General features: G+C 35.2%; 1 protein-coding gene across 1 annotated transcript in view; it reads right to left on the bottom strand.

Moving 5' to 3' along the window:
• Positions 1–5734: 5734 nt before the first annotated feature.
• MALRD1 (MAM and LDL receptor class A domain containing 1) overlaps positions 5735–27546 on the bottom strand; it is a gene marked incomplete at its 5' end in the record, with an annotated part of 84107 nt that continues 62295 nt past the window's right edge. The window contains 3 exons of the mRNA XM_010136341.1: positions 5735–5928; positions 7782–8027; positions 25403–25700. Coding sequence (XP_010134643.1) covers positions 5735–5928; positions 7782–8027; positions 25403–25700 — 738 coding nt within the window. The remainder of the gene's footprint in view (positions 5929–7781; positions 8028–25402; positions 25701–27546) is intronic.

Below are 27546 nucleotides of genomic sequence, written 5' to 3'. Positions count from 1 at the left end.
ATGCTTAATAATTTGCATAAGAACAATTTAGCTTATATGTTGTTTCTAGCAAAGCAATGATTTTAAATCAAAAATCCTCTGATGAATGTCTTTGTCTTCACCAGCAAGACTCCAAAATACAAGGGTGATTCTTTAATCTTGCTTCAAAATATGTTTTTCCTTCAAAGCATGTCCAAATGTATTATTCCAGCTCATCAACTCTTTGGAATGAATAAATGCTTACATTTTGTTGCAGTATAAGTATACAATGAATTATGCTTCCTATAATTTACAGTTAGGAAGACTGAAATAACTTCCTAACGTATCCAAGAAAATAAAATATATTGAATGGTGTCTGTTCTTATCTATAGTTATGCATATTTGTCCTTTCTGTGCAACATGTTTTTGTGAAATGATGCTTCCACAGAAAAATGATTTATTTCTATGCCATCACTGTCTCAGTCTCAACTTACTTGGAAATATGCTTATGTCATGGGGTCAAAATGAGATCTACAAAAATTGTTTCAAATCTTGTTTGAAACAATGCCTTAAAAGATGGAAAGTGCTGTGTCAGATTCTGCATTCAATTCAGGAAATATAAATACAAAATTACCTTGCTCTAGGAAGTAAATCTGCCATGAAAGTTAACATTCCTTTCTTTCTTGAGAAGTAATACTGTATTTCAGACCATCCCCACTGATTTCCTTTCAAGTTTCTGGAGAGTGGGTAATATTCCCTTACTCTCGGTCAATAGTTAGACAGATAATGGAGGGTAATGCGGGTAAAGAGTTTAAAACTGTGTCCCTTTTGAGAACTATAGATACTCATTAAACAAAGGCCATTACCCCATGTTGCTCTGTGGAACCGAATATGCCTGAAGGTGTGTTTTTGCTGGATTTAATAAATGAAAGCTATTTAAAATAAACAAAATACTAGGATTCAAAGGGAAAATAGATAACTGTATAGCTAGGTATGTTCATGTATCTATTTCACCCATATACAAATATTGGAAAACTTTACACTTCTGCTCTAGATTTGAAGAATTTCCTTAAAAAGTTTGTTATGTCTTAAGAGTGTAAGAGAAAAATCTACACATTTTCTATGCTGTTTGAGGCATGGTGTGAAGTTCAGCAGACTCTTGAGTAAAATATTCAAGCAAATCTTTGAAAATTTGGTTTCTTCCTCTAGCTGTATGGAGGTCAGATAATCTGCTTTGAGGTTACGTGAACACAATGAAATCCATAACTTCTATGTTAATGTGAGACGTTGACTGTTTTTCATTCAACCACTGAGAGGAATCAATGTAGAAACACACAGCCTAGTTTAAGCTGTGAAGTAGAGAAAGTTGTTTACTCAGATGTTATTCTTGAGTGACTTCCCATAGAAGTAGGGTCAATGATATTGATTTGTGAAAATTTCATCTTAAACTACTTGATTCTAGAAATACCAATGTCTGGAAGATATCAGCTGGCATCTGCAGCATCTCTGTTGTAGGATTTCCTGTCAACAGCTCAGTAGGCTGCTCCACTAAAAATAACCAAGGAATTGCAAAATCCACGAGTCATCTATACCTGAGCTGTGGCATCTGCTAAGCTATACATTTCTACAGTAACAGCTCTCTCCTTTCCTCTCCTTTCCTCCTCTCCTCTCCTCTCCTTCTCCTCCCCTCCCCTCCCCTCCTTAGGCTAGCTAAAAACAATAACAATATCAGGGAAAAATTGTGATGGCTTCCAGCTTTTGCTGAGAAGCTGCAGCTGACAGGTGACAGGGTGTGTGCTGCATCAGCCCTGAGCAGCTGGAGGATGCTGGCTTCTGGCTCCACCTGCCTGTTGCCCTGGCCAGGTTACTCTGTTGCCGTGGCAGTGTAAATGGGGCCCTGCTTCACTTGCTTAGAACCGGTCAGGACTTCTTGTCCTCCTAAACATCATTATGCCTTCACTCATTTATAACTGGATGAAGTTAATCAAATGCCTGAGTAAGGTCCGCTCGAACTTCTCAGTGAGATCCTGTGTATATTGGTCTTGTCATAGTCAGCAAATGTGGATTGGCAGGTTTTACCTTCCTTATACATCTGTATATTTCTGTTTAGAGGCTTGTTTCAAATCCTTCTAGGACACCCTTCCTAACTCTACTAAATCCTAAATTATCTTTCTTTAACGACAATGTCTGCATGCAGAGCAATTAACACTGATCCCACAAAAATTATCTTCAGCAAATGGTTTCATCCTTTGATTGTTCTTTTCCTGCTGTGAAACCTAAGACTTGCTTCTTTTTTATGACAGAAACAAAGTAAGCAGCAATGGGAACTTTATGTTCAGATCAGCAGAACAATAAAATGTATCATTCCTTTCACCTAAGAGTTCTTGCTTGCCTCTTTAGAAGCACGTTTAAAAATAACAGTTTCTTCTGACTCATAAAAATAACCAGTATTGAGTGCCAGTGAGGAAGCCCACCGTCACTGCTAAAACAGGCATGGTGAAAATGCTTCACTTCAGCTTCAGAATGTCTCCTACAATGGATTGTATTCTCTTACAACTGCCACAGAGATGATCAGAAGTTTCTCGAAGTCTCCCTGCAGTAGCAAAGTTTTGACTAGATATGCCCAGATGTCTTGGGGCAATATTCTATTTACCCAGTGAACTTTTGCACTGCTCTTAAACATTCTGTAATTTCCATTTAGATGGATGGTGAGTTGGATATTGCAGTCTCCATAAATATCTTCCATTTGCATAAATGCTGAGGGGTTAGATTTGAAGAATACTGTATTTTTACAACTAGTTCAACGGCCCATCGTTTCAACTGGATTATTATTCCATATACAGAGAGTTATATACAAAGTTTATGTAGTACAATTTGAGAAGAAAAGAAACCCAAGCAAAACCAGTAAATGCAGAGAAATTCACTTAGGAAAAGAATTTGTTTTCTCTAACTGTAGGGCTATAGCATCCCTTTCATGAGCATGCAGTTTTATTGGTTGTGTTATAATCTGAGATACTGCTTTAGTAGTATGATAAATAATATTCTTAATCATCCTGAATGTGGACAAGAAATGTGAATATTGAGAGAAGACACCAATACATACTATAAAATATGATTTTAAAAATGTGGCTTTTTACCTTTGATGTACACACATAGGTGTGTACGTTTTTCACTCTCAGTTCAATTTTTAAGGGATGTGATGACTTTAGCTAGAGACTAAGTTGTCAGACTTGAGATGGCAAATTCCCTATCTCCTCTTCCTTGCATTTTCAACTAATCATATCCACTGATCTGCTTTTATCGACATTAACTTTAAATAATGAGATACTCAAACTGGATGGAAATACATTGGTATTGCAGTTTGAACTAGCAGGAGAAGCTTCAGTACCACTTTCCATGACTATGTGTTGTTTAATTAGATTTTATTCATACAGACACTGCTAAATAGGTACTCTAATTATGATATTGATTTAAGAATCCTTGTAAGCAACAAAATGGGTAAACTAGCCTGATCTGCAAAACAATCCTGAGTACAATAAGAAGAAGAATATTCCCTTTCTCTATATAGAATTCTTGCCTTCATTAAAATAAAAATGAGTAAAAATAATAAGTCATTACTCAAATGTCCTCTATAAAAATAATACCTGGAAAGTTTATTAGGATAGTAAATTTGGGTGAAAAATAAGAAGCGGGCAATGTCTCGGTGTAAGAAGAATAAAAGAAAGATGAAACAAAAAGAATATTCCCCAAACCTAGGGAAAATAAATATTAGATTTTGATCTAGATAATTCCATGAAACTCATATATTTAAACATTATATTTCAATAAATATTAAAAAGTACAGTAGAAAAGAATCTCTACAGGCTTTTGTCAACAGGGATAACTACCTAGCAAAACTCTGCTCAGGTCAATTTTGTAAACACTAAAAAAAAAAAAAAAAAAAAATTAAATCCCTTTGTCCAGCCTGAGGGAGGGAAAAGTAACTAAGAATTTTAACTACTATTTTAACGATAATCAGAGAAAATATTCCCACAGAAGATAAATGTCTCTTTTTAACTCAGTTTAGGTGGTGTGGTTTGTTTGATTTATTTTACTTCTCTTTGCTCCTGTTTAACAGAAGTATTTGAATATGTATTATTAATTTCACTGCATATAATAAAATGAGATATAATTATTTTTCTGATTTTAGGGCAACTGTCCATGCCACAACATACTTAATGGGATAATGACTGTACAAAATCAACAGTGATAATTTAAGCGCAAACTACCCACATGTACCTAAGGCAGCTGCTATTTATTTTCCACTAAAGGTAGTTTGCAAGCTTACAATTAAAATTGAGCAATCCTAAAATGCTCATAATTATGATATTTGGGTCCTACAAAACATACTTTTGAGTAATGCTATGAGAACTTAATTTGAACTTTGAGTTAAAATAAAAGTTTATTTTTGCACCTTGCTCATTGTAAGTAATGGGATCTAATTTTCTTTTAATTTTTTAATACTTTACCAAAGAAAAATTTTTTTCCTTCCTTATCGATTTGAGCTTTTTTAGGAAAAAATAACTGTATAAAAATATCTCATTAACTACACAGCTACTTGATGAGTGGGTACCTGTTGTCATTTGTAGTTGTTTGGACTAATTATGGCTGTCAAACGGCTCATTGTTTTTATATTTCAGACAGACTTAGCCTATGTTGTGTCTTTAGATGTTAAAGACTATTGAAGTGTTTTATTTTCCAAGTTTTTGAGTTGTTCTTAAAATATCCAGAACATTTGAGAAACAATTCTGACCAATTTATTTTCAAGGACAAAATGCGATTTATCATTAAAAGGTAGTCAACATATGCACTGGAAATGAAACAGAAATTTTAACGCAGTTCAGCAAAATAATTTCTGCCCCAAGATCTTATTAGAGATATTGATGAAGTTAACAGTTATGTGGCAAATAAATTACACCACAATTTATACTAAAATAGCCAGAACTCCCAGCCAGAACAGGTATAGGTTACTACTAGTACACAAACTGCCATTTGCAAAGGTTTCTACTGCATCTAGAAGTGGTGGATTTGGTCACTGTACTGGAACACCATTAAAAAGTTCAATGGCATCCACAGGGAGGTGAAATACAGGTTTTTGCTACACTGATCATTAATTACTACATTTTACTCTGAATCATACTATGATTTAAAAATTTTACAAGCATTTAATCCTTTTTCTTTATTACAAACAATAAACAGAACAGCCAGTTTTCAAGGAAAGTATCAGTTTTCACTTGTAACTGAACAATGAAATAGTTTTCTAAAATTTTTGGTCATCCCATATTTAAAGAAGATAACACCACTTCTAAAAAAAATTAATTATAAATTCTGTACCTGTCTACATAAAAATACATTTTTGCATTTTATTCTCACTTTCTGCAGGTTGCTAATTCATTTTTTGATGGATGTCATCCCATCAGAACGACGAGGTTGTATGCTGTTAGCTACCAATAAGGATGGCAGCAAAATATGAAAATAGCTCTCACATGGAGAGTATCAAAGGAAAGGTACTATGTGTGAAGAAGGAAGGGGGAAAGAGGTTTTAAAAATATTTTCTATGGCTTTTCAGAGAAATGTCTTTTGGAAAAGAAACAGTAAAAGCATTTTTAAGACAACAGAATAGTAAAAACTGGTGCTGAACTAGAAAGTGTGTGGGAGCTGTTCCAGTCTACAAGGTGAACAACAGAATGTCAGAGTGACGAAATACTCTGCTGGAGCACATATACCCTGATGAATATCAGATATTAAAAAGAAAAAGTTCGGGTTTTTTTACCTTAATCAGAACCTGAATATGTCCCATGGCTTTCGATGACTTGAAGTACCAGAAGCTCATCACACAAGTCCTGCTTGATTCTTTCCATCTAGAACTCTTCACATGAGCTTTTCCATTTTTTAGACCTATTGCAGTGGCCTCAAGATACAGGAAATGTCCTGAAATTAAATGTTGTATTACTGAAAAGTTGTTTTGGACCTTCAAATTAGATTCCAAAACTCAGCAAAATAAACGCAGAGGCCTAAGAAGTATACTTCCCCTCACTAGTGAAGCTCGGCTTAGGGTAAAAAATTACCAGATCACATCCTTTTGTACTTGTTATACCAGGAATAAATGGGGTGCAGCCCTTTTGGATAGACCTGTGTAGAAAAGCAAGAATATTTCCATGTTTCTCAGCTACTCTCATTACATGTCCTTGCCCAACAGCATTAGTTGCTATTTTGACAATACATCATATGATAGTCACGCTGTGGTAAATTCAAGGATGAAGTTGTCTGAAAGATAACTTTCAAAATAGCAAGTCACACTATACAAAAACTCATGAAACAGCAAAAAATCTTCGTACATTTATAAATCATTAGGTTTTCCTAATGATTCATATTACCTTTGGCCATCTATAGTCTTTAATGTATGAATATTAACTTGCATTTAAATTATTTAGTCAGAGGAAACCGCAAAAATAGATGCCTACAGTTAATATTTTCCAAAACTGATATGGTCCTTGAGTGTTCCATTTTTATTTTTAAGAAGTATAATAAATTATGCAAGTTTTCAAGTTCATTTTACTCCTTTGTACAAAAACCGAACATGTAGTTCACATAAACATAAATGTAGTATAAATTACACAGTATTAAATTATGATCACTCGTCTACTAAAGTTTGTATATGAATTAGAGAAAAAAGTATAACTTCATTGGAGATGGGGCGAAATGGGTTCATTCTAACTTTAACACTTCTCTGGCTAAGTTACAACCATAGATTTTTGCCATAATTTTATGAGATTATAAATTTGCCTTTTCTCTGACAAAAATATATTTAACTAGTACAGTGATATATTCATGATAATCTTTTTTAAAAATATAAAATTAGAAAATACAAAGGAACTTTTTTCTCTACATCTGCTATTTTTAGTGTTAAAAAAAACCATGTACATAAACACTATGAGATATCAAAAGCGTGCTATTATTATGGCATCAATGTCTGCTAGGAAGATGTAACTAGACTAGGCTGAGTTTTGGGCATGTTGATTGATGTTTGTTAACGCCTTATTATTATTAGGCAAATGACCTCTGTTCTGATGAAAACAAACTAAAGCAACCCAACCCAAAAAACTTTCAGTCTTTGGAAGGAAACTTGACTGACTGAAGTGGCAGACAAGGGACACTGAATGACTGGGACCAGCACTGTGGGACAGTGGACTGATCACAGCTATTCAAGCTTGGCTAGGGATAACAGGACAAATCACTGAAATACAACCAGAATTAGGTAACTATAATCATATGCAAATTTTCAACGTTTTAATGTTGAAAATGGAGGTGCTAATAGGGCAGTTAGAATTAAGCAGTTGCTAGTTGTAAGCTCAAGAGCTGTAGGTTTAGGAGTGCTGAAATTCATCTTTGTACAAGGACCGATCACTGAATGCTATAGTACTCATGATGGGTAACTTTAAGATTCCTGTAAATGACCTCAAGCTCTGGAGCAGGACTTGGTGGAGCTCAGAGCTGAGCTAACTCACCCTTGCAAGCTGCAGCCAGACCAAATGCCTCTCTCGTGACAAGTAACAAATTATCATGTTTAACTCCTATAGCAATACTTAAAGAAGAAACAACTGAGAATTATTTTCCTAACTAAAAGTCATTTTACAATGGTAATTAATAATTTGATATTGTTATAGATCTAATTCATTAAAAATAACACCCTGATTAGACATGTTAGAACCCCCCTGTTCCTGTGAATGGAGGTATGAGAAGATCCAAGACAGCAATTACATCTTGGTTGTGAACTAACATACCAGTTCTATTTCCAAGCGTGTGGTCCCTGGGAGGTCTGAGACTTTGAGGCATGCTGACCCCTAGCACCCAGTTAAAATTGTCTGACAGGGAATTTTGCCAGCCGCATCTGCCGTTCTCAAAAGTGCAGGAAGTTCCGCATTCACTCTCATCTGTATTATCCCCGCAGTTGTCTTCAAAATCACAGCTTTGTTCTGGTCTGTAACACTTTCCATTCTGACATGGCCGATAGCCATGTGAGCAGGAGCCTGAAAAAGAGAAGAATGGATGTCCCGGTGAATTGCACTGCTACGCACCCCAGGAAGGTTACTGGAAGGTTACATCTCAGAGAGTTCAATATTTAGGAGGAGGAGGGTGGTCCACAGCAGTTTTATTAAAAGCGTCTGGTTTCCCTGAAATGCCAATCCATTATCAGTTTATTCCTTTTGTATTTTGTCAAGAGATTGCCTAAATAAATTACTGTTTCCATTGTAAAGCCTTTGAGAGTAAGTTTCAGCCAGGCATTCCTTCACTAACAGACCTTTTCAGTCTGGATTAATTGCTGACGCTCCTTTCGTGTACTATGGGATTAAATCATTTTGCCATTTCATTTTAGCTGCAAAACTGAGCTTATTTTAGCAGCACCAATTCAGAATAGAAAGTATTTCTATTTTAACTACAGAGATTTGCCTTTTAATATTTGGGTTTTATTTTTTTGTTTTTTCTTCAGACAAGTTCAGAGGGTTGACACTGCCCTTTTTGTACAGCGTTAGTGAGGGGTAACTCTACTAAAGTACAGCCTAAAAAAATTGTGGGGTTTATTTCACAGGATCTGTTTCCAAGCTTCAAAACAATCCAGATCAGTTTCTGCAGGGCTCTGGATAAAAAGCAGCTCCCTTCAGTACATTCTCTATTCAGGATGAGAGACAAAATATACTAAAATAACTACACAAGCATAATTTTATTTAAAAATAAGAAAAGCAGTGTATCACTATATTAGCTCATCAGACATAAAATTAAAATACGCATGTGTATGAGAGTTGTACTAGTATGGGAAGAATCTGAGTTAACTGATACTGAAAATCACATAGTGCTAAAAACATTTTTCCATTACCACTACCGTAATTTAAAGGAGGACCTGATGGAGCTAAATGAAACTCGCGTAAGACTGGGTTTTTATTAAGAGGTCAGAATAGCTGATTTATGAAGAAAAAGAAAATAAGAGATGGGGTATTCAGTTGGTGTGTTAACAACCTCCATCCCTAGGACTTTTTTTTTATGCCAGATCTAAATTACAAAAGCCTCAAACTCAGTGAAAAAGCATCACCACATCCCTTTGCTGTAGGCTTTGTGTAAAGTGAAAACAAGCCTTGAACCACCAGATGTTAGGTAAAGAGAAGAAGCATTAACCCATCTTTTTAAAGCAAAAAATCTTCCTAACATACTTATTAAAAATAAATATATAAATATTGACAAACCATAGAAATATCTGGCAAGTTTTCTAGGGAAATTATTAATTTTTAAATCCTGATTTCTTAGTGTCATAGAATTATGTATCATGTTTGCTCTAGAAGGCTGTGAGGTTTTGGCTTCTAAGAGTTGCTCAGAGAAAGGAAGAAAAAATTCTGAACAGAAAGAAGCAAGCCAGCATAAAAGTCTGATAATGACTTAGACAGTCAAGAACACTGGGCAAAGGTCTCCAGAGCTGCAGACAAGGAAAATGGGTAGGCTTTGACTAGAAGAAAATGACTTGTTTGAAGTTCACAGTTATAAGATCATGAAAGCATCAGTGTGATTTTTATTACTACATAATTTTTGAAAATGATCCTGGTCAAAGAACAGGGTAATTTTATCAATGTATCACTCAGTGTCTGATTACAGTAACCTGAAAGACAGTTGGAGTCTGTCAAAAACTTCTCCTCTCTGTCAACCTGCTTTGGAATTTTAGTTATCTGTATTGTTTCCCAAAGGGTGACAGAGATTTGTTGTAAAATCTCTGCCTATTTTAAATGGCATCTATTTTTAGGAGCTAGTTCTTTTTATGTGATTGCACTAAGAATTTAAGAAAAAAAAAGGAATTTAAATTTCAGGATGCAGTCCATGGTCGGAAATATTTTTCCTTGCTGTACATCATGATTGATAATTCCAAGAACTATCACATTTTGTGGTCCCTTTGTAGCATTGCTTCCAATTTCAGGTCAAAAAAAAAAAAAAAAGCTGAGTTGAAAAGTGGTGGTCTTTGTTTTCTGAGGAAAAACAAAAAAATCCATCTTGAATCCTGGCACGAATGAATCTTTTCAAGCCTGTATAATGAATGTCTAACTGAGTTTGTAACGTGGCTTGTTTCTGAATGTACTTCCTTCGTATGTTTTCTCTTTAAATGATGTATTTCTAAGGGTTTATATCTGTAAAAAAGGAAAACAAACCCCAAATCAGTGAGAAAAGAGGGTTTTTTTTGAGCTCACTTCCTTTCCTCTGTATTTTTTCTCAATCCTAACAATCCAAACACTCTGTTATATAGATGCTTGTAGGTATAATAGGGATAGTTAATTAAGAGGATCTTTTCCTTAACAAGGTTCAGTAACTTTTGCCTCCAGGCAGTGACTCTTAAAGATTATTAGCAGGTAGACTTTTTGCCCTATGTGGCAACAGCATCAACACTCTAGGCTGCAGTGAACCCTAAGGAGGTATTAGTGTCATTCAGATCAGTAATCTCTGAATTGAGGGGAATTTACATGACAGAAGAAAAGAGGAGCACCAGTCAATAATCCCCTTGTTTTATATAACCTAAGCAAAATCAACAGATGGGACATTTATATTTTAAGATACGTAAGTAGGACAAGGATTAATACCTTTATTTTATAAAGGTGTTTCTATTGAAAGTATTTTGAAAGAAATGTACCTGAAAACATGAAGAGAGAAAATAGAACGTATTTCAGTTCTGCCAGTAAGATTATCTTCTATGTCAGAGAACTTTGAATAGCAATAAAGATAAAGTGGCGCATAGGTTGCAGCATAGAGGCAGAACAACAACAAATTACAGAAAAGACATTTATATTAAGAAACAGCATCTACGTGTGTTATTCATATAAACTGCAAACTCTGGCAAGAATGCTTGTGTTCTGAAAGAAGTTATTCCAGAGGGAAAAAATATTTTTTAATCTAACGGTTAAACAAGACTTTTCTATGAGGTACGTAAACTTCCGTATCACTCCATATCATAGTAATAACTTTATCACTTGTTTAGCTCCTCTCTGAAAAGAAATTAAAATAAAATTTTAAATTCTCTAAAATAAATTAACTCAAATAATGTATGCCAAGATGATGCACATACATCCTTTTATTTATCATTTTCTGTCACTTTAGCAGATGGAAATATTTGAGAAGTACTTGACTTTTTCCACTGTCAATTAAAAGGTCTTAAGCATTCAGATGATCTTCTTACATTTCTGTTCAGAAACAACTTATACTTAAAGCTGTTTTTTTTTTTATCACCCAAATTCTTTATCAGTTGTTTCTTTCCTCCACAATACTTACTTTGCCTTTTATTTTGGGGTGTAAATCCTTCATCCTTCCCTTTACAAAAGTAATAGCGTTTCTGTGTTAAATACCACTGATTGCCATTAAAATCCATTACAATTTCTCACAAGGTGTGAGAAATTCATACTCGTTTACATATGCAATCATTTAATTTTCACTCAGATTTGATGAAAACAAATTGTTTCATGTTTGCCTGGATTGGCATTGAAAGATTCCTAAAAGAATTGTCTCATTATACTCTTAACACTGAGTGACAAAATGGAGCCCAATTTATGCAATGTATCAGAGATAATCTTAAGAAATAGCTTGATCATGTTCTGTAATTACCTGTAAGAAGACAAACACTAGTAGCAGAAAGATCTATTCTAGCAGAAAAAAACCCCGACATTACATGTTGGAAAATTGAAGTTAGCGAAGTTCAAATTAAAATGAAATCATTGAGTAATTATCCACTGAACAGATAACCAAAACTTGTGATAAATTCTCTATCACTTAAGGGCTTTAAATAGAGACTTTATTCCAAGAGATATGTTTTAGTTTAGCTTAAATTTGGTGAATCAAGGAAAACTCTAGACAAAAACCTGGTTAGTGTTATACAGGAGGTTAAATTACATAATAATAGTAGTGTTTTTTGGTTTTAAAAATCAAAGTGCAGTTGTAGACCTTAATTTGCCTATATAATGAGAATTTATTTCAGATAAGATAAATGTTTATCTATGCCTATAGTAGCTACAAGATAGAGATGAAAAGTTCAAATTTCTCCATTAGATTCTAATTTTCTTGAAGCTGGTCTTTTAAATATCTTTGCTTATTGGAAATAAATTAAATATGATAATTAAACTGATAAAGACAAATAAGATCAGAACTTCTAGAAAATTCTGAAAGTATGATTGTATATGGGATTACACTGGTTAAGACCCTAGTCATAATCATATAACACATAATTTCATAATTTAAATTTGTTTCTTTTTTAGTTTTTATTTTATATCAGCATTGCTTTAAAATCACCAGCAAGCTAATTAATGTTTTAGAAAAACAAGACACAGATTGATGAGAGGATATTCCAAAGGTTGTTAAAACTGTGCTTCTTGAACTTACTATACTTGATGGTATCATCATCTGTGTTTTCCTAATCTAAATCTATTCAAATGAATGAGATAGTTTACAATTCTCAGAAGTATCATGACAACACATCAGTGGGTGTGAAACTCTAGATCTGCTTCAAAATATTTTCAAAATATTTTATTTACAGCCACATAGCTAGAAGTATACCTGTTTCTAAATCAAAGGTAGACTTCTGTAGAACCATAATCTGGTAGAGAGGCCAGAGTAATTAATCATCAGGCTAAGCGTTTGACATCTCAGGGATAGGGGCTCTCTAGATAATTTAGATCTCTGAGTTTTTCCCTGAAACAATTATTTCATTCTCATTCTTGCTCTGAGATGACATTACTGTATGACTGAATTCTATGTGTCCTTAAAAGAAAAAAAAAATCATTAACAAGAACATCTTTCTTCTAATATCTCACCCGTATAACCCAAGGACACAAAGTAAAGTGCTTTCATGACAGTTGATGATGCATAGTAATAATGACTTGTCAGCACAGGAATGTGAAAAATGCATCTAATTTCAAAAGCAACACTTGGAAAATTACAAAAATTTTTAAAGACTTTCAGAAGTTGAAGTGCTGGAAGAAAATGGAGACTTAAAAACTACTATACGCTATCAGCTCTTTCTTTCTAAATAGTCTTTTTTCAAGGATTGAGTAAAAAACATTTCAATTTTTGGTTTTGCAAGCCTCCCAAGTACCTTGACATATTGACCTGCATTTTGAGCAGCTCAGAGTTTATAAAACAAAAGATAGAGTTCATTTGCAGAAGGTACTTTGAGAAGAAACTATTAAACTTCTAAGTTTCTTCCATGACAACGAGCTGATGAAGGCTTCTCCAGCCACCAAAACTTCCTGTTTATCTTGTTCATTTTCACACACAAATGTAAAAGAATTCCTTTCCATTAATCAGATGCAATAATACTCATCCTCAAACCATTAAGAATTAAAAAAAACCCAACAAGGTAACCTATCGCTGTTCAAGATTATCAGCTCTATTCGTGACAGAGCACTGAAGTGTCTTCTTGGTTCTGTTTGCTGGTACTTTATTACATCTCATCAGAAAAGGGCAGTTATTTATCAGTCATTCAATACACTTTAAGACATACCCATTCTGCAGCACATTGTGTACCCTAACATTGTGCTGTGATGTATTTAAGGTCAACAGATATCTGAAGGATAACGGGAGCTGAAGGCAAGATGAGTACTTGGTACCACTTCATGCTGACTTTATTGGATATACTATAAGCAGGGGAGGGGAACTCTAAAAACAATACTAGAAAGAACACAAGCCTCAATCTCAAGTGCCTAGGTGCCTGTGAACATGCATTCACTCAAAATAAATTTAAAAAGCAGGTTTTGACTAGAGAAGCTCTTCCAAGGTCTTTTTAACTCCTCAGTTATCACAGTACTGGTGTACTAATACCGTCAGTAGTAGAAACAATGCCTACTTTCCCAAGTTGACTAATTCCACACTTTTTCCTACTACTCTTTTCCCTGCACATTTTCTACACTTTTCCTACTTTTTTTTTCTACTCTTTTAAAATTCTTTTTCTTCTCTTTCATTTGTGACTTTTAGTCGTGGTAGGTTTGAGTTCATTCCTGCATAACCAGCTTTCTCAACCACATAAAACAGACATGCAACCCCTGTGCCATGTGAGAATACCTTGGTACAGCAGATCTGGAAGAAAAGCGGCCAAGCGGCCTTCTGAGGGTCTCCAGGCTTAACTCCAAGTTGAGCAGCTAAATGTTATAGTGCCTTTATCAAAGCCTGGATACATAAATGATGACATCTCTACCTTAGAGCCCAAGATGTTCTGGCTGTGACCTCCAGCTTAATGGCCGGATGCTGTCTGATTGTTTGAAGGGTGACATTTGCATTTCCTGGTATCTAGTGAAGACTCCGGTCAGTGGTTTCACTGTCTGTGTTTCTGACAGAAGAAAAATCTGCAGATTGAATCTAAAAGATGGCTTGAAGTAAAGAAGCAATCCATAAATCAGAACAGTTTGAGCATGGGAAACAGTTTGAGCTCTGAATAGCTGAGATAGGTCAGAAGGAAATTTTGATAAGGAGATCAAAGGAAAGCGGGGTAGGCACTTGATGATATTGCAACTCAGGCTGAAGGAGGAGAGATCTTCATTGGCTGCCCTGTAATATGTATTCCTTTCATATTGTCCACCACACTCAAGGTGGTTGCCCAAAGCATATAGTGGAAGGTGGAGCTACAGTGCATTCATAACTCACCTTTGTACAACTTGCCAGAGCTGCTGAATTGTGCTCAGTAAGTGTGACAGGTGGAAAATACTTCCCTTGAATCCCACTCAAAGCCTGATGAACCAGCTGTCATTTACAGTCACAACCCTGATTTTCAGACCAGAGGGCAGCATACTCCTGTGTTCACAACTAACCTAGGTGAGAGATTGTCCTGGATATGAATGCTCAGAACCTGAGAAACACCAATTCCACGGTTCAAAGTATAAATCAAAATACTTAAAAAAATCTGTTCTCTGGCAAATAAAGGCATGAAAAGGGACGTGTCTTAAGCAGTAAATGTACAAAATAGTCACTGAGTGATTGTATTATGTGTCCACAAGACCTCAGATGTCTTTTCGAGGAACTGGCATTTTCTTCAACAAGTTAGACACTATAAGGTGGTCCAGGAATGGCTTTAAGTTGGAATAAGACTGTTTACTATTCAAAAGGGAAAATAACAAATTGTGTATATTATCAGTTGCGGATATCTACTATTTATGAACGTCAGTCTATTCCCTTATTAATCAGTATTAATATCCCACAATACAAATGTAAATTACAAAAGAATTTTCTCTCTGGAATATTCTCATGTGTACACATGGGATGAAACTGTGAAAGAGCTGCAAGAAACATAACTAGCACAGAATTGGTATAATCAATTATGGCATTTAAATACAGCTATGTTTAAACTCTTTAGCAATACTTCAGTAAGGGTCAGATGTAAGAAAATTTTAAGTCTGAAACTGATTATATTGAATCTCTTGACTCCTTTGAATCCTTCATTTCTCATTGTTCAGAAGGAATAAATGTCAGGATTACTGTATTTACCATATGATATTAGAAAACTTTCTATCTATATTAGACGGAACGCTATAGTGAGCTGAAGAGGACATGAGATGATTAAATGATTTTATTAATGTCTTAAATAACCTTCCACACACTTTTGAGACTTCACTGGAAAAGTCAATAGGAAAATGAAAAATGCATTTTGCTTGATGGAAGAGAAAGATATGAACAAACTCTTAAAATCACTCAGTACCTCAAAGAAACATAGCTTCTAATATGGTCAGCTTTTTCTTTTCATCTGTGTTATGGTAAATTTTGTTCTCAGACAATGAAAGAGATGAAAAATATACCTATAAAGTCAGCATAAGTGGTTTGAGGTGAGATTCTGCAAGTAACAATAATTGCATTTGGAACCTGTATGCTCTAATGTCACTATACTGTTAAGGTCTCCTAATGTGATTAAGTAGTTCTGTACCATTTTTTTTTCCAGACTGTATGACCAAGTAAGACAAAAACATTTTTTATCAGTTATCCTAATTTAACATTAGTCTAATCCAGCACGGTCATTTATTCCCCAAAGCAATCATAGTTTTATTAATGGTTCCTCTATTCGGTATGTGTTCATATTTAGCTTCACTCTTTAATGTAAGTGAATAGTAGAACATAAGCTTAGCATGTGACTGAAAAGTTTATGATTGGAAAGAATCTTGATGAAATTGCTTATCCCACTTCACAGGAACCTTAGTTTTAAAAGTAATTTTAAATTACTTTCAAAGTAAGTTCAAATCATTAGGTCTGGTCCACTTTTATGAAAGGAAACAAGTGGTTTCTCTGCCTTTAATATATAATAATATAATCAGTAACTTTCCTCATTACTGCTACTGAAAAGCTACTTTTTGGGTTTCAGATAAGGGACGCTTTTAGCATGTAGCCGAAATTTATTCATGACCAGTTCAGATACACTGATTTGCATGCAAGCTCTGTTGTTATGGAATGACATTTAACACAAAATATTAGTTCAGAAACCTTTCTGTCAAACAAGGCACATTCTAGTCTTTGACAAAATATGTAAATGATGCTTTGCATATCCTCCAGCTGTAACAGTAGCAATGTAAAGATGTCACATACAAAGCTTTATGGAGACAATTCATAAACACTTTTATCAAGATAAAGATCCTGAACTGGTCATTGTAAAAAACAGTGGTCCTGGATAAAGCACACAGCATATTAAATTCTATCATTAGTTTGATTACACTGAAGTCATTAAAAAACCAAACAACCCAATCAAACTAAACAGACTAAACAAGACAGTATATTTGAAGGCCTTCTCCCATAACAGCTATGAATTATTTCTAATCTTCACTTCTAGTATTCTGAAGGCAGTATTCTAACTTATTAAATTTTCCTCTGAAGCAGACCTAGTATTAGCTATCATCTTCCACCTCTGCTGTGAAATCTCTGCACAGTAATACTGGAGGCTTTAGTTTCCATAGCATTACCTGTCAGAGACAATTCAGTGTATGTCTACTGTTTTGAATGTAAATTAGCGTCTCCTTAAAGCTTTAGTCTTGAATACCTCAACTATCCAGGTGTGCAATAATTTTACTTCAGTTCTGTATGCAAAATTGGCAATAACCTGGATCATTGTGAAAGTAGATGAAAGAAGCAAGAGGATTTTAAAGGGAGAAGATTTATAACAGAGCAGGAGGATTTAATGAAGACAAAATCTCATCTTTGTAAGGTGCATTGAAAAGGGAAATGCTAATAGAGTGGCAGTTGGCAACCACTGAACATAACTAGAAGCAGACATCATAAGGAGAGGACATCATGCACCACCACCTCACAACAATTGCTTAGTCTGCAATTAAACAAGTGCATGTCACATTCCATAGATGAGATACTGCACCAGTATTATGGGAAACATTCCACATCTTCCAGCACGCTGAGGCTATCAACCTAACGGCTCATTACTTGGCGGTCATTGCTGCTGAAGCTAGCAGCAAAGTAACTCAAAAAACATTTCTGGTAAAGCAAAGCTAAACCAGCCTACAAAAAGAAACCTGTAAGAGATGGTGAAAATAAAATTATGCCAGAAAGAGTTCTAAAATAGAAACTCAGATGGCATTCAGCTCGCAAAGATGCATATACCTTTATGTTTACATGTAGACAAGCTAAGTGTTCATTAAAACTGACAAGGTTCTGGTTGGTAACGATCATAGGATTTCAGAGTGATCATATCATGCTAAGATAGAGACCTAGAGTTTTATTTGGTTGCCCACACACGTAGCATTTCAAAATGTGTAAGACATGATTCCTTGTCATCAGCTGCTACCCCTGAAGGGCATATACTTTCCATACATCCTGTTGTACTGTCAGTACTGTAGGGATTTCTTAGACACTCTACTGCATCACCAGCAACAATAGATGCCTTTATGTGTGCGATTCCGTTGTGTCAAGTGTCTGGGCAGCAAAAGAGCAATATACTACATCTAGTACAACTGGAATTTAGATACCTGACACAACTTGAGTACACCTAGATGTACATGACATCTGATCTGAGTCTTGGAACTGAATCCCACTCTGAATATTTTGAGTCTTAGATAAGTCTTATAACATTTTAATTTATTTTCCCTAAAGCGTTATTATGCACATTACGATTGTTTTATTTATCTCTCCCCTTCCCCCTAACTTGATTTTTCACTCAGATACCTAAAAAATGCAGCACAGAGATATTAAGGGCTTTCCTCAAACAGAGAAATGTTTACTAAAACAGAAAGGTGGAAAAGGAATCTTTGTTCTCTCCAGTTCATCAACATATTCCCTCTCTAGTCTAGGTGAAGAGGAAAATGTGGTTTGTTTTTTTCTTCCCCTCCATGCTCAGTGAAGTCCATGCAGCCTCAATCAATAACATCCCATAATTTTCTCTAGAGAACAACTTCCTTGATTATTGGTGACAAAACCTTTGCTTGTATTCTGAATAGTTGGAAGTTTCCAGAGGAGAAAAAAAAAAAAAGGCACTTTTTTGAGTTTCCAGTCCTTCAATCTCTTCTCCTTGTGTGAGGCATGTCAGGTGTTCTGACTTTCAAACATAAACCAAGCGTGGTCCTACCACACTGAGGAATGCTTTATACATTTTGACAGTTAACAGTCTTTTTACCACTTATTTGTTCATTAACTTTGTTTATCCTACGACTAAAAGTTAATCCTATGACTAAACAACAATGCAGGCACATCTTGTGATAATTAGTTAAGTATCTTGTAAAAGGTACAATATCATTCTACTTGAGAGGCATATTCTGCTGAAAAGTTTGAGAACAAAACAAAACAGATTGCAAATGAAGCTATGCAGTGAACTGCCTCCCTCAGATCTTCCTCGATATAAAGCACAAAATACAAGCTGAGCTTTCAAATAAAATTTACGAATACCTTAGGAAAAACAATGTTTTTCTTTATCTAATATATACCATGTGAAAATGTAAACAGTGTAACTAGGCAACTGAATTATAGTCCAAAGAGACTATTGATAAGTATGTGCTGAAAAGCCATTTCAGCTTGTTTCCTACAGTCAGAGAGGGAGGGAAAAGTACACACCTGCCTGCAGTCTTTACCACACACGGAATTTTTGTTGGAGGATGTCGAATGCCTGGCAAAGGCGTACTGCACTAAATGTAAACCAGGACTAGATACCATGAAATATAACTCTTTTTTTGGATTACTTTTGTTGTTGCAAGACTTAATAGTTATAATGCTTGATATTTCTAAGAATGCCATGTACCTGCAGCATTATTTCTCTACTCCTAAACATGGGGGAAAAAAGTAAATAATTACACTCGCATAAGAGTAATTTGTTAGCTATAGTTCTTGGAATGCAAAGAGGGGTTAGAACTTTCATGTTCTGAGCTCACCCAGGCAGAGGCAAGGCTCTGTGTATGGAATATGTAGCCCGCAGGGAAAACTCTGAGCTAATAATGTCAGTATCACTGATGGTCCTGGGAAAGCTGAGATTTAGTAAAAGTCATTTCACTTAGTTCTTTCACTAGGGAGAAGATAAAAGAGCAGGACTCTTCAGCAGGGTTCTCCTTTATAAATATTGTATCAGGATTTCCTCTTGCAATTTTAGAAACATTTTGTCTTTGGTTAGAAAAGTTATTCCCATATCCCAGTTACCCGTTCTCAAAAGGAATCACCTGTTCATACTATGAATGTAGGTATAAGAGACTCATTTGAAAGTACTAGCACTGAAAATTAATTTCTCCTGACCTGATGCTTATTTGGATATCTGCTCTGGGACACATTTTTCAGAAATCAGTCTGTGGAGACCCAAAAGCTAAGTATTGGAGATACTAAACAGTTTTACAAAACAGAAAAACAAGGGCTGTCAATGCCCTGCCTCCAAGGACCTCAGATGACATTAATCATGTTCTGTTGTCCAGTTATCTGGAGTTGTAATCTGTTATAGGCCCCATCCAGGATCTGCTCTGACTGCTGATCCAACCAGGCTTTAAGCTTTATTTAACATTCAAGGTATTAAGTCTAGGAATACCTAGGGGAAATATTTTGTTTCTTTGAGACTATTATTTTGTAAACTAAACATGTATAAATAAATGGAATTTTTAGTTAGTTAGTTAGTTAGTTTAGCAAATAGGCACGTTGTTTTCAACTCATCACACAATCTGGTAAGGCTAGAGCTCACAAACAAAGAAGATAAGTAGGAGTCCTAGCTAACAACAAACAAAAAGACTGTGGAATGAAATAGATGGACCAAGGGCAGATATTTCCAAATAAATTGATAAAGTACAGTGATTATAATTACTCTGATGGAGTTTAGCTGGAGGAAGCTTCACAGGCTCAGAATGTAAAATGTGAAAACACAGGTTATGTATTTCGTCTCCTTCACTGTCATTAAAAGGATAAATTTCTTCATAACAGCTGGACAATATGTGTAGAAGTGGAATTGAAGTTACCTGTATGCATGACTATTAACTTTATGTCCAGCTACTAAAACAATCTACTTACACAATTTTTCTGAGAATTACGGAATTATGGTATCTTGTGCCAGAAAGGAGAGAGAAAAAATAAAGCATGTCAATTTATTATTTTTAAAAGTCTTAGGCTATAACCATGAACTTTTCATATTGTCATATAGGTGAAAATGGAAATTGCCTCTTGCATGGAATTTCATTCTAGGTACATGTGAGAGTCTGCTTCTCTTCAGGTACTCAGTGAAAAAGTTTCACAACCTGCTGCTCTATGCAATTAAGGCAACTATATGGGTATATTTTTTCTTCCGAAATTTCAGGGATATATCAGAAATTATGAGTACTTTTATAAGCTTGGGATTTTTGTTTATTTGTTTGTTTTGTTTGGTTTGTTTCCCAGAACTGGTTTTAGAGTGCCTTAGGCTTTCTAATTTATTTGTGTCTCATCCTGTTCTCTCAAGCAACGGTCAATGCTAGTTGCTTGAAAGACACATGTAAATGCTTTGTTATTCAATTGGTTGTGCACAAGGAGACTTTTTTCCTCTTTTCAGTAGAGGATCACATTATGCACTGAAGCATAAAATAGGATTGTTCTTGCAACTATCTATTAGAATAACTGACAAAGTTATGTCTATTTATGCATCTGTAAGTTTTTGTAAATCGAATTACATCTTCAAAAGAGTGCATCCTTTGGCCTTCAGAGTACACTTTAAAGTTTTGGACAATATTTCAAATGAAAGAATTTTGGCAAATCTGATTTCCTGACTATTCTCTTTGCTTTTATTTATTTTAATTTTAGGTATGTTGTGGAATTACTTTTTGGTTTGGGGTTTTTTTTTTGTGAACTATTTGTGCTAAAATTATTCAAAAAACAGCCTGAAAAATAAACTATAATGATGCTAAACAGCCACAGTTAAGCAAATTAATTGCTTCCTGGGTAACTGGCAACAAAATACAATATCAATTGAGTTACACAGAACAATGCAATCTTCACATACGGGTGATGAGTTCCAATCACTACCAGTCCTAAAGTGTCACACAACAGAGAACTGAAGGTAGCTCCAGGAAAACATCAGGTCAGTGCTTAAAAAGGGCAAAGCAAGTAAGACTTCAGGATTTATCAGAAAACAGAGCAAAGAGAAAAATAATCATTTTGCTACACTATTATTTCACTGTTCGCTCATTTCATAAGTAGTCTACACAGACCTGATTTTATAACCTAAAAGATATAGTAGATTTTTTAAAAAGTCAGAGAAAGGAAACATATGGAATATTTTCCATGTAAAAAATAAGTTGGAACTCCTTTGGTGTGTGTAATGTTGCTTAAGGATGATTGCACAGAGATCAATACAGTGTAGGTCAGTTTGTCTGACCACCATTTTCAGCAAAAAATGCTACCAAATAGAATACAGGGTGAAATCAGAGTTACTTTCTCAGCAAGTGACAGACCCATACATCTTGCTGCCAAAGATGAAGGGGGTGCTAACTTTTGAATGTGTTCCCAGGGAAACTAGACTCTATACAGAAGGCAAATGGATTAAGGTTTACTACATACACAAACCCACATAAGGTCTCCTAAAAAGGAAATATTTGGAACGTTAGGAGGAAGCATCACATATGCTGCAGGTAGATATATGTTCCACCATTAACCTCTATGGGATGCAGGTGGACAACCTGCCTCACCATGACCTTTACCATGGGCTGCAGGGGAATCTCTGCTCCAGCTCCTGGAGCACCTCCTCCCCCTCCTTCACTGGCCTTGTCTGCAGAGTTGTTTCTCTCACGTATTATTGATCCTCTCGCCAGCTGCAATTCCACATTTCCCTGTGTTGTAAATATGTTACTCCAGAGGCACTACCACTGTTGTTGATGGGCTTGGCCTTGTCCAGTGGCAGGTCCATCTTAGAGCTGGATGTCATTGGCACTATTGGGCATAGGGGAAGCTTCTAGCAGCTTCTCACAGAAACTACCCTTATAGCTCCCCTGCTACCAAAACTTTGCCACCCAAAACCAAGAGGTGTTCCTGGGCCTCTTGTGTGGGGCAGAGTCTAACGTAACAATCTGGCCACACTGCAGAAACACAGCAACAGGCATAAATGGCATTGTTAGAACAAAATTGTCTTTTATCTTCCTGCACACAGTACCATTGTAGGACACGAGCAAAAGCTGATATTCCTCCATACATCACTATTCATAAAATGAAGAGTTGATAAGCGTCAGCCTAAAATGATGTTTATTGTTTCTCAGGTGCAGCATTTTAAGTGACTTTCAGTGGCTTTCCACTTCAGAATCATTGTTGCTAAGCAGCATCACGAGGACAGTCTACAGCATGCTGTCAGTCTACAGAATATAACAATGCTAATTTTCAAAATTATTTTTTCTTATTGCCCAGTGCTCACTTTCAACCTTTATGTATTACTGCATGTTTGTTCAGAAAAAATTCCAAGCCCTTGAGAACGTTTTTTTTTAAATGTTTAGAACTTCAAAGAGTTTACACAGAGTGAGGGAACAAGTCTTCTGAACAGTGAGAGTCTCTGTAACAGATATGAACTTCTAATAATTCTATTCTACTTAGTCCTTACACTATGTCTATTGTCATAACACCCTATGTGCAGAAATAACAAGCACAGACCACCTTAGTGTATGTGTTACATAGTGATACTGCTCATGAGACTCTGAAGAATCTCCCTTGATGTTTACATTACAATGAATACTGCTGGTTTTTTTAAAAAAAGACATTAGAAAGAGTTGTATCGGATCTTTTCAATGTGTTTTTTTCAGCTTGCAGAATATCAATTGTAAATTGATTTGTCATAAAAATTACAAAGTAAGCTCTTAAAATTGTGAGAAAAATCACTAGTGAAACTTCATTTGGGTGAAAAGAAGGGGAGAAAAACATTATGACAATTATTTGCTGTGCTATTTTGAGTACCTAAAATGAAAGAAAAATCCCTTTCAGTTCCTGAGTAAAGGAAACACATGTCCAAATATAGTAGAGGAAGCATATAAGCCAGCTAGAAAAATATGCATCTGTATCAATTCTGCATTGTCGTGTTATGAGAATAGATCTCAAAAGCTATGAATCTCTCTCTTACAGAGAAAACATTTCAAATTTCTTAGCAAATATTCTCTGTAGTTGGAGACAAGAAAGGAGCAAATCTCTGCTGCAATGATGTTCACCCTCAGAAACCTTTAAAAATCTAAGCAGTGGATATAAGTTTTTCACTTTTGTTTACACTCTCCTTTGCTCTGCATATAAGCAGAGAAGCCTCGGAGTCCAAATTTTTGCAGCTAATCGTCACAGTCATTCCAGCTGGCTCTAGTTTATAAAGTTACATCACAGAGCACTTTTCCAGTATGCATTGTGTCAATGTTCAGAACGTTTCTGCAGACAGTAGATTTCATACTCATGTTTCTAAGCCCACAATGATCCAAACAGTATCGTCCTGGAACCCTCAGTGGCTAATGTAAATTCTTATCCAGGATAAGTAGAAGTTGTCATAGAAAAGATGGTTCACTGTAAGGGTGAATTTAGACCATTATCTCATAGTGTTTTGAATCCACAAAGTTCACAAAGTACTTCTTAGATGAGCTAGACCAAGAAATCAGTCTCTGGTGGCTTTTTCCTGAGATTTTAGTACCTTTTTTATTATATACATCATAAAAGTGTTTTGGAACATTCTTTTCTATCAAAACCAAAGCTTTTAAAGTTTCTAACATTGCCACAGGGACTTACATCTACTATTAAGAGGATAGAATCCGAAAACATCAAAAATAAAGAATCAGAAATCCAGCTAGTGTATCTCTTGAGGTAACGTTCGTATAAAGCTGAACTTTAAAATACTAATCTCATTTCCAATAAATTTCTGTGACTGCTTTGACAGAAGCAGGAAGCCAATACTATGTACTGTAACCTGCAACTTACCAGAGATATATCTAGAAAACATTGCCCATATCTTTCCCGCTTGTCTTGTGCACAAAGCACGGTGTAATTTCTTGGCTTTGACTTAGTTTCGTCAGTGTTATTTCCCAATGCCTGAGCAGTGTTTAATGATATCCTAAAGGGGAAGGCTACTCATTAGCAGCAGTAACAAACCAAAGGAGCTCACATAAATTAATGATCCATTCTCCCAGTAGTCCTTGACATTGGGAAATATTAACTTTGTTTTATTGATCAGAAAGACAAAGAAGTGAGATAAAATGACTTGCAGCAGTCATGCAGGAAATTTTTAGTAGGTTCAGGAACAAAATGCATCTCCTACATTCCACTGTGGGAGTTTACATTTCAGTAGTTCTGGTGATAAATGTGTAAGGAGGGAAGTGATTTGTCCTGTTCTGTCAGAAAGAGCACCTCCTTCATCATTTGTCTCCAAGCAAATATTAGTAATGAACAGCATTAATACTTCCAGGAGTAGCTCTTACCTTGAGATTATTTGGATTCATCCCCATCAGAACTTTATTATTTTTGGTATTCTTTTTCCTGAGTCTTATTTCCCTTGTGCAGTAAATGAGGATGGTACAAATAATTGGACGAATGCTGGCACAGAAGAAGAGGAATATGGTGCCTAAACAGTATCAGAAGGAATCCCCACTAGCCAAAAGGCATTAAAGTCTGCTGGCCTTACTGCAATCTATCCATATTGGCTCTGTCTTACTCTAAGTTCTTTATTTTACAATAACTATATTTTACAACTATTGGTAAATAAATACCACTGAATTGAGCAGGATACTGTCTAAGTATACATGGCTGGACAATAAGTCTTGCAGATTGCCAAACGTTAATTCAGTACCTAAATTATTATTTCATAAAATAATTTTATTAGAATTAAGGAGCCACTTAGCACGTTAAGTTTCAACATGTCAAGCCAGCTATGTATTCTATTTCTTTTCTGAGGGAGAGACAAAGAAATGAAAGCAATGCTGTTATTCATTCTTTCCAGATTTATGCAGACTATTTGTCTGTAGCAGGAACATACCTGTTGGAGGCACCATTGTGGGTTCTGCTGGTAAAAACTCCTGGGATGGCAGGCAGTCCCTGGAAAATGTGAGGTCATCGAGTGCTATGCCATCTTTGGGACCTTTTCCAGCTATCCCTTCAAAGACAACTTGGAAATCTTCATCTCCATCTCCAGCCAGGTTCAGTGCCTTGTGCTGCCAAAAATTTCCCTGGTTTCCAGTAATATTAAGGATAATTTTTTCATGTTTTGTTGTAGTCCTCTGGTAGACAATCAATGATCCAATGTGATCTCCATACATATGGTAATAGAAAAGTACCTGCAAGCAAGAACAATAGCATCAAGTACACAATAAGTGACTTCAGACACATTCTGCTGTTGTATTTACCCTAATTATTAAATTGAGTATCATTAGTGGCATTCAGAATAGCCCTTAATTCTGCCAACTAAAAAACTGTTTTATTAAAACACACACAAAAAGATTTACTAGTGAAATTTTTTTAACTATTCTGTATGCCACTATTCCGTATGAAAGTAGTTGATAAAGATACAGAGTATTGGAGCACTATTATTAACAATATGGGAAGCAACTTTAGTTCACTGATCACATTTCACATAAATGCGTTTATGTTATCTTATAGAGAATGAAATTAGAAAATAATCTCTAATCTGGAAGTTAAATTTCTACATGGACAGGAAAAATGTAAAATGATAGCTAAAATAAAACACAAGAGGTCCTTCAGTAAGAAAATAGTGAATATTTTTTTTTTTAGTAAAAACGGAGAAAACAAATAATGAAGTACAAAAGTACGATCCAGTACATATAGAATATTTTTTTAAAAATCACCACGAAATGTCATCTCTTTTAACTGCTCTCTCAGTTATTTTCAATTCAAGAGCAACAAAGGAATACCTGCATTTGATCAAACTAATACTTAGTCTAGATTAATATCTCATTACTGACAAAGATCAGAATATTACCAAGAATTATATAAGACCCTGAAAGAAGACAATTAATTCATGTTATAATATGCAAGAAGATGACTATAAGTTAAATTTTGTCCTAGGCTAATGCTTATCACAAGCCCTGGAGAATGAAAATCCTATCTTATTTATTACAGATATAAAAACATCATAGCGGATGTTACGATACCCATGAAAATGTAAAGTCACGTCCCTTTTTGTTATCTGGTGCTATAGGATTTCATAGGCTTCTGCAGTCCAATGCATTGCATAAATACAGCATTAAAAAACAAACCCAAACAAACACACTTTTCTACTTACTTGGTTTTCTGTAACCATTGGTTAAAAAGCCATCAAGGGCTTTGTGTTATAATTATTTTGAAAGTTTTATTTTGTTCATTTTCAGAATGTCTCCTTGGCAATGAAGTAGTCAAATATATTTTTTTATAAGTCAGTTTTCTTGTATGGAATTATTTCTATTCACCCACCCATTTCTAGTCCTGCAGCTGCTCCATTTCTCTTGGAATTCTTCTTCAAATGAGGCGTGTCTATTCGATATACGTGTATATCTTTAAGCTATATTTTTTTTTCACATTTTTTAGGATTAATCTTTATTTCTTGCTTCTACTGCTGAATTTTGTTTGATTTTCTGACCGTCTTAAATTCTCAGCAGATATTTTCATAGAGCTTCCCATCACACTGCTCCTGATGGACTATAGTTCTTTTTCAAAACTCCCAGACTGTACTTTGTATGTTTGCCTTTCTTTTATGATCATTGATTTCACATCCCTCCCCGCCTCTGACTCCCAACGTCACATTATGGACTTCACATTTATTTGCAATACCCTTATCTCAATTACACTGAGTAATTTTATATTATCACAGTCAACATACTGGTATTCTGTCCTATTAAATCATTTCTTGATATGTCATATATAGTATTAATGTGTCCTTGATAACAGCTGTGCACAAATTTCTTTTTAACCACGTGTCCAAGACCTTTCAGTGATGGGGCCCCACTTTACTCAGGCTTGAATTATAATTCGTGTGAAATATTCGTTCCCATACTTAATTTGCTTTGCACCAGAACGTAGGTTAGATCTCTAGTCTTAGTTCTCCAAGGTTGTTGTTATTCATCAGTTGGCTACTTAATCTTTCCAGGTCTGTCCTGAAGAATTTATCATCGAGTTAAGAAAACTAAA

The sequence above is a fragment of the Buceros rhinoceros genome, unplaced genomic scaffold, assembly GCF_000710305.1.
Source record: "Buceros rhinoceros silvestris isolate BGI_N320 unplaced genomic scaffold, ASM71030v1 scaffold10655, whole genome shotgun sequence".
In the NCBI taxonomy this organism is placed as follows: Eukaryota; Metazoa; Chordata; class Aves; order Bucerotiformes; family Bucerotidae; genus Buceros; species Buceros rhinoceros.
This window is presented reverse-complemented; position numbering and strand designations above follow the sequence as displayed.